The sequence below is a fragment of the Hemiscyllium ocellatum genome, chromosome X (genome assembly GCF_020745735.1).
Source record: "Hemiscyllium ocellatum isolate sHemOce1 chromosome X, sHemOce1.pat.X.cur, whole genome shotgun sequence".
Lineage (NCBI taxonomy): Eukaryota > Metazoa > Chordata > Chondrichthyes > Orectolobiformes > Hemiscylliidae > Hemiscyllium > Hemiscyllium ocellatum.
The window spans coordinates 21,091,981-21,104,846 of record NC_083453.1 but is presented as its reverse complement, the minus strand read 5'-3'; the positions used below and the strand labels follow the sequence as shown (position 1 = coordinate 21,104,846).

Sequence of the window (12,866 nt, the reverse complement as noted above, 5' to 3'; positions counted from 1 at the left end):
CAGCTCAGTTCCTGGTCAGTGGTAGCCTCAAGGATATTGATAGTGAGGGATTCAGTGATGGTAACATCATTGAATGTCAAGGGGTGGTGATTAGATTGTCTCTAATTGGAGATGGTCATAGCCTGGCATTTGTGTGGCATGAATGTTACTTGCCACCTGTCAGTCCTAGCCTGGATATTGTCCAGATCTTGTTGCATTTGAACATGGACTGCTTCAGTATCTGAGGAGTTGTGAATGATGCTGAACATTGTGCAATCATCAGCGAGCATCCCCACTTCTGACCCTGTGATGGAGGGAAGGTCATTGATGAAGCAGCTGAAGATGATTGGGCCCAGGACACTATCCTGAGGGACTCCTGCCGAGATGTCCTGGAGCTGAGATGACTGACCTCCAACGACCACAATCACCTTCCTGTGTGCCAAGTCTGACTCCAACCACTGGAGAGCTTGCCCTTGATACCCATTGATTCCAGTTTTGCCAGGGCACCTTGATGCCACACTCGGTCGAATGCGGCCTTGAGGGCAAGGTCTGTCACTCTCCCCTCCCCGGTATGAAGATATTTCCTCACTTTTTCAATTAAAAGATAAATATTACTTCGCTTTAAGAGTGAAAAGATTCCTCAAATCTCCTGATGCTTTTTTCAAAGGATACTGTTGAATCTAATTTTGTCGTCCGAGGCAAACATGGGACTTTTAGCTGAAATGTTTTTCACTAGTTTTGATGCAGAGAAATGAGGGCTGATTTTAAAACCATCTGACACAGCAACCGGATCACAATTTCCTTGCGATTTATTTTGTTCACACTTTTAAAATGTTCCCGTCTTCCTATTTGATTTGTATCTCCTGCTTTTCCTTGGTTTTGCCGGCCTTTAGTCATCTGAACCGCGCATTCTGATTCACCTGAAACTGTCTTTCTCTTGACAAATCCTGTTACTGTCCCAGCTCCCTGTTGGGATTCCATCCCATTTTGCAAATGGCAATCCTTGTCCAATCGATCAGTGCTGAACCTGAGCGTAAGGATAGGAGGTCATTTAACACATCCAGTCTGTCAACATCTCCATGGGACCCTGGCTCAACTACAATCTACATCCATCAACCTGCCCATATCCCTTCATACCATTGGGTGTCAAACGTCTCTCAGTCTCAGGTTTAACATTTACAATTGGTTCAGCATTGTTAGCCCATTTGCGAAAGAGAGTTGCAAACTTCTGCCAGTTTTTCTGTGGATCATAGAATCATAGAACCCCTACAATGTGCACGCAGGCCCTTTGGCCCATCACTGACCCTCCGAAGACCATCCCACCCAGACCTATCCCCCCTTACCCCATCCCTGTAACCCTGCATTTCCCATGGCTCACCCACTCAAGCCTGCACACTCCTGGACACTATGGGACAATTTAGCATGGCCAATCCACCCTAACCTATACATCCCTGAGCACTATGGGACAACTTAGCCTGGCCAATCCACCCTAACCTGCACATCCCTGGGCACTACGGGGTAATTTAGCATGGCCAATCCACCCTAACCTACACATCCCTGGGCACTACGAGACAATTTAGCATGGCCAATCCACCCTAACCTGCACATCCCTGGACACTATGGGACAATTTAGCATGGCCAATTCACCCTAACCTGCACATCCCTGGGCACTATGGGCAATTTAGCATGGCCAATCCACCCTAACCCACACATCCCTGGGCACTATGACTCACTCACTCACTCACACACATACACACACACTAACTCATACGCAGACACACTCTCTCACACACACACTCTCTCTCTCACAAACACACACTCTCGCACACAAACACTCACTTCCTCTCACACGCACATACACTCTCACTCTCACACACTCTCTGTCTCTCACACACACACTCTCACAGATACACGCACTCTCAGAGACACACACACACTCTCTCTCTCACACACACACACGCGCACGCGCACACACACACACACACACTCGGGTACGTCAATGAATTTTGATGTAGAGACAAAAAGTTGCTGTTCATTTTTGATTTGATTAAATTTGTTATTGTCACATGTCTGGAGATACAGTGAAAAGTATTGCTTTGCCTGCTATCCAGGCAAATCATACAGTACATAAGTCCATCAGGGTAATAGAACAGAATGCAGGATACAGAGAAGGTGCAGAGAGAGATCAACTGTAATATATGAGAGGTAAAAACAATGACTGCAGATGCTGGAAACCAGATTCTGGATCAGTGGTGCTGGAAGAGCACAGCAGTTCAGGCAGCATCCAACGAGCAGCGAAATCGACGTTTCCTGATGAAGGGCTTTTGTCCGAAACGTCGATTTCGCTGCTCGTTGGATGCTGCCTGAACTGCTGTGCTCTTCCAGCACCACTGATCCAGAATGTAATATATGAGAGGCCTGTTCATAAGGCGAAAGTGTGGCCTGCAGATGCTGCACATTACAGTCCAGAGTGTGTTGCTGGAAAAGCACAGCAGGTCAGGCAGCATCCAAGGAGCAGGAGAATTGACATTTCAGGCAAAAGCCCTTCATCAGGTCTGTTCATAAACCTGGTAACAGCAGGGAAAAAGCTGTTCTTAAATCTGTTGGTTCGTGTTTTCAAACTTTTGTGTCTTTTGCCTGACGGAAGAGGGCGGAAGAGAGTGTAACTGGGGGGGAGGGCTCTTTCACATGGATGGAGGTTGGAGGAACGAGGAAGGACCAGATAGAGTTTTGCCTCTGTCATGGTGTATTGTGCTGTGACTGAGTAAATGCCATGGCTCTGCTGCTGAGATTGAGCAGTTTAGGCTGACAATTCCTGATGAAGGGCTTAGGCCCGAAACATCAACCCTCCTGCTCCTCGGATGCTGCCTGACCTGCTGTGCTTTTCCAGCAACGCACTCTCAACGCTGTCTGGAGTGTAGGAGACTGAGAGGAGATCTAATTGAAGTATATAAGATTCTAAAGGGGATTGAAAAAGTAGACGTAGAGAGGAGGTTCCCTCATGTGGGGCAGTCTGGAACGAGAGATCTTTGTGTTAGAATAAGGGGTAGCAGATTTAAAACTGATGCGAAATTGCTACTCTCAAAGGATTGTGAATCTGTGGAATTCACTCCCGCTAGACTGTGGTGGACACTGGAACACTGCTATTCCTGATGAAGGGCTTTTGCCCGAAACGTCAATTTTCCTGCTCCTCAGCTGCTGCCTGACCTGCTAATCTAGACTCTGACCTCCAGCATCTGCAGTCCTCACTTTTGCCACTGGGATATTAAATAAATTGAAGGAGATGGACAGATATTTAACGAGCAATGGGTTAAAGGATGATGGGGAATGGGCAGGAAGGTGGGGTTGAGGCCGAGGTGAGATCAGCCATGATCGGGAGAGCAGGATTGAGGGGCTGAATGGCTTACTTCTGCTCCTGGTTTTGATGTGGGATCCTGCGATCAGATGGTGTTGAGGGATCCGCTCCTCTCATGGTGTCCTTTCAGCCAATCAATGCAAGCCACTTTCGGGGTTGGTTCAGAGCGATGTGGTTAGTTGTCTCCGATTCAGGAAGGTTGATTCATGTCACCGGTGAGTCGTGCCTGAGCTTTCCTTTGTTCTTTCCTTGCCAAACCTAGTGCCGAGCAGGAAACCGGGAATGCCGCCAAGTCCAACCCTTCCAAAAGGCACCGGGACCGCCTCAATGTGGAATTTGACAACCTGTTGAGGCTCCTACCAACCAGCGAGGACATTGCCGGGCGACTGGACAAACTCTCCATCCTCCGCCTCAGCGTCAGCTGCCTCCGCCTGAAAAGATTCTTTGAAGGTAAGAGGAGGGGTGGACTTGTGAGCTGCGAATGTGGCAAAGCGATGGCCAACTCCAGCTCGCTCTCTGTTTTCCACGAGGCAAGAGTTTATTCAAAAGTAGCTAAGGCCTCACAGGCAGTTGCCAACACTGCTCGGGCCTACTCCTGGAGATTTCATCACTTGACCTCCCCCTCCCATCGCCCTGTCATCAACCAGCCAGAAAGCAATATAAGCATGAAGGAAAAATAAATAAGATTTTTTAAAAATTGCCTGAAGGAATTTTTCTGCTGGATTTGCTCACAACAAACTTGAGGAGATCAATATTTAATATCTGGCACATAGAGGGCAATTCTGGAGGATTGGCGAGTCCATTTCTACCCAGCAAGCATTACAAGATGGCTGCCTGGACTTTCCACTGAAATCTATATTTTGCCATCTGATTATTGAGTGTAAATATGATTCTTTATTTTCCATCAGAGCAAGGAAACACAGGAAACCTTGTTAAAATAGTGGCTCAAGAGCAGGTCTGAAGCTGGGAAATCTTTAGCAAGTCACTCACCTCCTGACTCCCCAAAGCCTGTCCACCATCTCACCTCTCCTCGCCTCTCCACTCACTGACAAAGGAGCAGCACTCCGAAAGCTAGTGCTTCCAAATAAACCTGTGGGAATATAACCCAGTGTTGTGTGATTTTTAACTTCGTCTACCCCAGTCCATCACCGGCTCCTCCACATTATAAAATCATAGATAAGGTGAATAGCCAAGGTCTTTTCCCCTGGGTTAGGGGGTCCAGAACTAGAGGACATTGGTTTAAGATGAGAGGGGAAAGATTTAAGGGGCAACTTTTTCACACAGAGAGTGGTACGTGTATGGAACGAGCTGCCAGAGGAAGTGATGGAGGCTGGTACAGTTACAGCATTTAAAAGGCATCTGGATGGGTATATGAATAGGAAGGTTTTGGAGGGATATTGGCCAAGTGCTGGCAAATGGGCCTAGGTCAGTTTAGGAAACCAGGTCAGCATGGACGAGTTAGGCCGAAGGGCCTGTTTCCGTGCTGTACGTTGCTATGCCAGGCAACGATGTGCAAAACTTTCCTTCAGGTAGGCCTGGAGAGGGAATAGCAGTCAGCTATTTGATCACAACAGAGCGGGGTCCTGTCCTTTCCGAGCATTCCCATCCAATGAGGTGCAGGCTCCTTTTCATAAAATGTGTTTTCCCTATTCCCTTCCGATAAAGCACTGGAACCCTTGTGTGCACTGCTGGAACATTCTGGTGTGGGAAGTGTTAAAGCAGCAATTTACCTTTGGTTCTGGGAGTTGGTAAGTGCGTGGTGTGTCAACAAAAGGAGTTGTCACGAGATGTTGCTTTGCGTCAGGCTGCTTGTTTCTCAGACTGAGATTTCTTTGTGTGGTGGAGAGATTTGGAACAGAGATAAAGACGTTTCTTGATCTGTGAATAATGGCATCCCTTAAAGGCAAACGTTCAACTCTCACCTTTCCAGACGGGCACTGAGTTCCCCCCGGCAACAACAACAACAACAACAACTACTATGGAGAATCTGATAGCACCCAGGCAGCTCCAGACTGGCTTGCCCACATCCCTTGCCTTGCTGGCTCCGTCTGGAACACACCTCCACATCCCAGCCCTGTCCCACGTTCCCCAAGCCCTCCAGCTCCCCCATCACTCCCCCACAACACCTCGCTCTCACATTCCCCCACCCCACCTCCCTCTCCATTCCCCCAACCCTACCTCCCTCCCCATTCCTCCACCTCCCTCCCCCATTCCCCCACCACTTCCCCATTCCCCCACCCCTCCGCCCTCCCCCAATCCCCCACCACTTCCCCATTCCCCCCCACCACCACCTCCCTCCCCATTCCCCCAACCCCACCTACCTCCCCATTCCCCCACCCCCACCTCCCTCCCCCATTCCCCCACCCCCACCTCCCTCCCCCATTCCCCCACCCCCACCTCCCTCCCCCATTCCCCCACAGCCACCTCCCTCCCAGATTCCCCCATCCCCTCCTCCCTCCCCCATTCCCCCACACCCACCTCCCTCCCCATTCCCCCCCACCCATCTCCGCACCCCAGTCCCACACACCCACCTCCCAACCCCATTCCCCCATCCCACCTCCCTCCCCCTTTCCCCCCATCTCACTTCCCAACCCCATTCCCCCACCCCCACCTCCCTCCCCCTTTCCCCCATCCCACCTCCCTCCCCCTTTCCCCCATCCCACCTCCCTCCCCCTTTCCCCCCATCTCACTTCCCAACCCCATTCCCCATCCCACCTCCCTCCCCCATTCTCCCTCCCCCGTTCCACAACACCCACCTCCGTCCCCCATTCCCCCATCCCACCCCCCTCCCCATTCCCCCATCCTGCCTCCCTCCCCCATTCCCCACCCCCACCTCCCTCTCCATTTCCCTTACCCAACCCCACCTCCCTCCTTCCCTCATTTTTCAACCCCACCTCGCTCTTCCATTCCCCCAACCCCACCTGCCTCCCCCATTGCCCCACCCCCACCTCCCTCCCCATTCCCCCACCCCCCACCTCCCTCCCCATTCCCCCACAATCACCTCTCCTCCACATTCCCACACACCCACCCCCCTGCCCCATTCCCCCACACTCACCTCTCCTCCACATTCCCCCACACCCACCTCCCTCCCCCATTCCACAACACAGACCTCCTCCACCATTCCCCAACCCCTACCTCCCTCCCCATTCCCCCACCCCCACCTCCCTCCCCGTTCCCCCACACCCACCTCCCTCCCCCATTCCCCCACACCCACCTCCCTCCCCCATTCCCCATCCCCACCTGTCTCCCCCATTCCCCCATCCTACCTCCCTCCCCATTCCCCCACGCCCACCTCCTCTCTTTTCCCCCAACCCCACCCCCACCTCCCTCCGCTATTCCCCCACCCACATGTCTGTGTGTGTATTTGTGTGAGTGTGTATTTGTGTGTGAGTGAGCGTGTGTGTTTGTGAGAGAGCGTGTGTGTGTGTGTGTGAGATCGTGTCTGTGTGTGTGTGAGAGTGTGTGTATTTGTGTGTGTGAGAGTGAGTGTGTCTGTGAGAGAGCGTGTGTCTGTGTGTGAGAGAGAGCGTGTCTGTGTGTGAGAGGTCGTGTCTGTGTGTGTGTGTGTGTGAGAGAGCGTGTGTGTGTTTGTGAGAGAGCGTGTGTGTGAGAGAGCGTGTCTTTGTGTGTGAGAGTGTGTGTATTTGTGTGTGTCAGAGAGCGTATGTGTGTTTGTGAGAGAGCGTGTGTGTGAGAGTGTGTGTATTTGTGTGTGTGCGCGAGCGTGTGTGTGTGAGAGATCATGTCTGTCTGTGAGATTGTGTGTGTGTATGTGTGTGTGTGAGAGAGCGTGTCTCTGTGTGTGTGTGTGTGTGTGTGTGAGAGAGAAAGCGTGTAAGCTTGTTTCTGGGAGCTCCTGCCCCCCCTGTTTGACACTGGGTGCTCTTTCTGGGGTTCCTCACTGTTCCCTGTTTCTCACATCCATTCTGTCTGGTTGGTTGGAAAGATTTGCTTCAAACTGGACTCCCCATTGTTTCAGTCGGTATTATTTAGCCTTTCGTGCCAAAGCTTGCTTTGGATGGCTGCCAGCGATTGTTAATGGCAGCTTGAGGAATGTAGGGGCCAATTTGTTTGTGGTGATAGAGTTCATCAGTGATATCTTGTGACAGATTATCTCTAGCATTTAGTTGTGTGCCTTTCCCTATTTGTTTCAGCTGGTTTTTGTTTTGCCTCTAAGTTGCCCAACAACTACCCACGCACAACTTCAGCAGGAATTGTTGTAATCGGGCGATTGTAATCGGGAACTTGACCTGACTTATTTGCTCTCACCTCAAGCACGGAGTCAGTGGGACTGACAAATTTCCTCAGGGCCATCTCAGTAAATTTGGCTCTATCAAACCTGGGGCCTACCTGGTTGGTGTGTATGTGTTTGCACGCATGCGCGCGTGTGTGTGTGTGTGAGTGAGTGAGAGAGAGAGAGAGAGAGAGAGAGAGAGAGAGAGAGAGAGAGAGAGACCAGGAAAGCTTTCCTCCTTTGGAAACCTCGATAGACTCTGCCTCTGTCGTTCTCGAAAGGCAGTGCAGAAAGGGTTTACTCATGTCCTCTCTGGTCTGTCAATCGATCACTTCAAATCTGTGTCCCTCTGCTATCCAATCCTCCCATCAATTAGGAACAGTTTCTCACCATCCACTCTGTTCAGACCCCACATAAGACCATAAGACATAGGAGTGGAAGTAAGGCCATTCGGCCCATCGAGTCCACTCCGCCATTCAACCATGGCTGATGGGCATTTCAACTCCACTTACCCGCATTCTCCCCGTAGCCCTCATGGTTTTGAACACCTCTCCCAAATCTCTGCTTGAGTCTTCGCTTGCCAGCTTTTCCAATCCTCACCGCTGCGCCTGCTCATAGAGACGTATAGCACGGAAACAGACCCTTCGGTCCAACTCGTCCATGCTGACCAGATAACCTAACCTAATCTAGTGGATTCGCAGTAGGTTAAAATCTTCGAGGAGAAAGTGAGGTCTGCAGATGCTGGAGAGCAGAGCTGAAAATGTGTTGCTGGAAAAGCGCAGCAGGTCAGGCAGCATCCAAGGAACAGGAAATTCAACGTTTCGGGCATAAGCCCTTCACTTGGCCCATATCCCTCTCTCGGGAATCTTTTCTGCGCCGCTTTCTCGGCCTTCCCATCCTTTGTTCATCCCCTATCCTGACGACAGCTCTGGGCTGCGGTTATCCTACCCTCTGGTACCCCACTCGAGGGGAATCATTGTGTGAAGTTCAGAAGGTCCAACCAAACTGCTCTGTAGCAGCAGCTTAACTATGCCTGCTCTCCCTCCAGGGCCCACTACACTGTAACAGAACGGTAATCTCACTGGCTTAATAGTCCATCAAAAGGGCTCCTCTTTCCACCAATGGCAGCTGATAGAATTTAAATTCAATCAATATATCCCCCTCCATATCATTAGCACTGACCAGAAACTCAACTGGCCTCAATACAGAAACACAGTGGCTACAAGAGCAGGTCAGAGGCTCGGAATACAGAGGTGAGTAACTCACCTCCTGACTCCCCACAGCCTGTCCACCATCTAGGGGAAAGTTAGGACTGCAGATGCTGGAGATCAGAGTTGAGAGTGTGGTGCTGGAAAAGCACAGCAGGTCAGGCAGCATCCCAGGAGCAGGAGATAGCCTTCCTGATGAAGGGCTTTTGCCTGAAACGATAACTCCCCTGCTCCTCAGATGCTGCCTGACCTGCTGTGCTTCTCCAGCGCCACACTCTCGACCCTGTCCCACCATCTACAAGGCCCAAATCAGGAGTGTGATGGAATGCTCCCCACTTGCCCTGGATGGGGGCAGCTCCAACAACACTCAAGAAGCTCGACACCATCCAGGACAAAGCAGCCCCCTACTAGATTGGCCCCACATCCACAAACATCCACTCCTCCCACCGACGCTCAGTAGTAGCAGTGTGTACTATCTACAAAATACACACCGAAATTCACCAAAGATCCTCAGACAGCACCTTCCAAACCCACGGCCACTTCCATCTAGAAGGACAAGGGCAGAAGATACATGGGAACACCACCCCCTGCAAGTTCCCCTCCAAGCCACTCACCATCCTGGAAATCTATCGCTGTTCCCTCAGTGTCACTGGGTCAAAATCCTGGAATCCCCTCCCTCAGGGCATTGTGGGTCTACCCACAGCACATGGACTGCAGCGGTTCAAGATGGCAGCTGACCCCCACCTTCTCAAGGGGCAACGGGGGCAATAAATACTGGGCCCAGCCAGTGACACCCACATTCCCACAAGTGAATTTTTAAAAAGTGAAAGTTAGTCTTGGTAATGGTGGCCATAAAGCTATCATGGGTTGCCATTGTGCAAAATAAAAAATCTGGTTCCCTGGTGGCCTTCTTAGGGAGGGGGAAATCTGCAGTTGTTACCCAGTCAGGCCTCCATGTGACTCCAGACCTCCGGTGACGTGACTGACTCTGAAAGGGCTGAGCAAGCCACTCGGTTCAAAGGTGAATTGTGACGGGCAATAAATGTTGGCCTCACGCATGTTAACCACCTCCCATAAAAGAATACATTTAAAACAAAGTCTGCTGGAATGAATCTCTTGGAGAGGTATGCGGTATTGTTCAGTGGCACCTTCTTGTTGTATATTAATGTTCTGGAGTCATGTAAAGCAGATATAGTATCAACCTTTCCCCCATTTGAAACAAGTGTTCTCATGCTGCAGTAATTCGCTCAGTGTTGAACACACACACACACACAGATCTGTCCTGCTTTCCATCAATGTTTGTTGAGACAAACTTTAATAAATGTCTTTGGCTTCACTAGAATCAATGTCAATTCATTCTGCCACGTGGTTAGGAACTTATGGGTGACACAGTGGTTAGCACTGCTGCCTCACGGTGCCTGAGACCCGGGTTCAATTCCCGCCTCAGGCGACTGACTGTGTGGAGTTTGCACGTTCTCCCCGTGTCTGCGTGGGTTTCCTCCGGGTGCTCCGGTTTCCTCCCACAGTCCAAAGATGTGCGGGTCAGGTGAATTGGCCATGCTAAATTGCCGATAGTGTTAGGCAAGGGATAAATGTAGGGGTATGGGTGGGTTGCGCTTCGGCGGGTCGGTGTGGACTTGTTGGGCCGAAGGGCCTGTTTCCACACTGTAAGTAATCTAATCTAATCTAATTATCTACAGTACCAAAGCGCCCAGCTAAAGCCATGCCCAATTTTTCACTGAGGCCCACTTGACAAATGTCACAGGATGTGTCTTTAAAATCTAACAATACTGAACCATTTCATAACTGCAAAGGCTTACATCACGGAAGACTCATACCCAGACTGCGAAAAGCACAAGTTGCCTTTGGGTAATAGATTGGCAGCAGCAAAGGCACACTGAGCACGGTAGCCAGCCGGTGCCATTCTCTGGGATGTTTCAAGCCTTCTATCCTTCACTCCCCACAGAACCAGTGAACACTAATGCTAACAATAAGGTGAAAGACAAACATTCATAATTTTTGAAATCAAAAACACAAACCTCGAAAAGTATTGATCAACCAGACCGTTAAACTCTCAACAGCAGAAACCTCAATCGCTGGACTCCTTTTAATCCTGTGCAAACAAACTCTGAGACACTGGCAACAGCAATCACAGAAAAACAAACTTATTGGAACTACCTGAAGGTTTTAGCCAAGTTCCCTGTCACTATGTTAACAAACTCACCCACAATCCTTTTTATCAGAGTCTGGGCTCGCGGCTTGGAGCAGAATCATAGCATGGACTCGTTGGGCTGAATGGCCTCTTTCTATGCTGTAAGTATTTTGTAATACTTGTAATCGGAGGCGTCTTCTTGAGTTGGCGCCATCAGTGACCTTTCGAAATTTTGACCTGAATTGAGCTTGATTTTGGCAAATTAATCGGCGCGAACAATTACGTGGGGAAAAAAAAACCCCGAGTGGGAGTGATTTGGAGTGGTCTCCCCCCAGACTGAAAATTCTGTGATTCCCATTTCGCAAAAGGGCAAATGATCCCGCTGAGATGGCGTTGATATTGCTGTCAGACACCCACCAGTGTGGAAGCCAATTGCATGGAGTCTCTTCCCTCAGCTTGGTAGCCTTTTGTATCCTCCTAACTCAGTCAGGGATATCAGTTTGTTTGGGATCCATCAACCATCGCCAAGTGATCAGGTTATGGACTTAAAGAAAGGCAGCTTCCTTCACTGCTCTTGTGGAGGTGGTTTGTGAGCTGTCTACTTAATACACCTTCAGGCCGTCTGGTCCAAATTGTGAATGCTCGCAGTTCATCCCAGCTTCTCCTCAGCTATAATCTCTCATTACAACCCTCCCTTTTCCTTCTCCGTTGCAATTCTTGTGTTGCTGGAAAAGCACAGCCGGTCAGGCAGCATCCGAGGGGCAGGAGAACCGCTGTTTTGGGCATCAGAAATGTTGGGGAAGGGGACTGGGAGATAAATGGGAGGTGGGGTGGGGATGGGGGGGAAGGTAGCTGGAACAGCGATAGGCAGATGAAGGTTGGGGGTCGTGCGTGATGGTGGAGGGGAGGCTGGAGGGGATAGATGGGAAGGAAGAGGGACAGGTAGGACAGTTCAAGAGGGTGGTGCCAACCGAGTTAGCTCAGTTGGTTAAAGCGTGGTGCTAGTAATGCCAAGGTTGTGGGTTCAATTCCCACATTATTTACGTTATCCATGCCCCCTCCCCCCATCATAATCCTTGTCTAGTTTCCCCTTCAACGTACTTATGTTATTCACGTCAACCACTCCCTGTGTCCATGTGCTATAGGTACACCCACAGTACTGTTAGGGAGGGAGGTTAGAGTGGTGCTGGAAAAGCACAGTAGGTCAGGCAGCATCCGAGGAGCAGGAAAATCAACGTTTCGGGCAAAAGCCCTTCATCAGGAATGAGGCTGGGAGCCTCGGGGGTGGAGAGATAAATGGGAGGGGTTGGGGCTAGGGGAAGATAGCTGAGAGCGCAGTAGGGGGGTGGAGGTGGAGGTGAAGGTGATAGGTCAGAGAGGAGGGTGAGGTGGATAGGTGGGAAGGAAGACTGACATGTGGGACAGGTCATGAGGACGGTGCTGAGCTGGAAGGTTGGAACTGGGGTAAGGTGGTGGGAAGGGAAGTGAGGAAACTGGTGAAGTCTCGGGAGTTCCCTAACTTTGACCCAGTTGGAGAAATTTCACAGGTTTGGCAGCATCTGTGGAGAGAGAGAGAGAAACGGTGTTCATCTTTTGATCAGGTGTGACACTTCTTCAGACCCAGGACATGTGGGGTTTGGAGGGGAACGTGCAGTCAGTGGTGTGCCCGTGCGCCTCTTGTCCTGTTGGTGGTGGGTTTGGAGGGTGCTGTCTCAGGAACCCTGGTGAGTTGCTGCATGCTATCTGCGAGTTGGTGCAGCCCGCTGCACAATGCATTTGGGGGGCAGGGAGTGAATATTGAGGGTACCGGATGGAGTGCCAACCATGACTTAACAGAAGGTGAGATGAATGAGGCTGCATCATGACCCCCATGGCCGACAGATGTTAACAGTGAGTTTGGCTAAGTGAAGCCCCATGACGCCCACCTGCAATTCAAAA

General features: G+C 50.6%; 1 protein-coding gene across 2 annotated transcripts in view; it reads left to right on the top strand.

The window, feature by feature from the left end:
* Nucleotides 1-12,866, top strand: part of LOC132805822 (aryl hydrocarbon receptor-like) — a 111,002-nt gene that overhangs the window by 42,531 nt on the left and 55,605 nt on the right. For both annotated transcript variants that reach the window (XM_060821112.1, XM_060821113.1), the window contains exon 2: nucleotides 3,597-3,784. In XM_060821112.1, coding sequence (XP_060677095.1) covers nucleotides 3,597-3,784 — 188 coding nt within the window. The remainder of the gene's footprint in view (nucleotides 1-3,596; nucleotides 3,785-12,866) is intronic.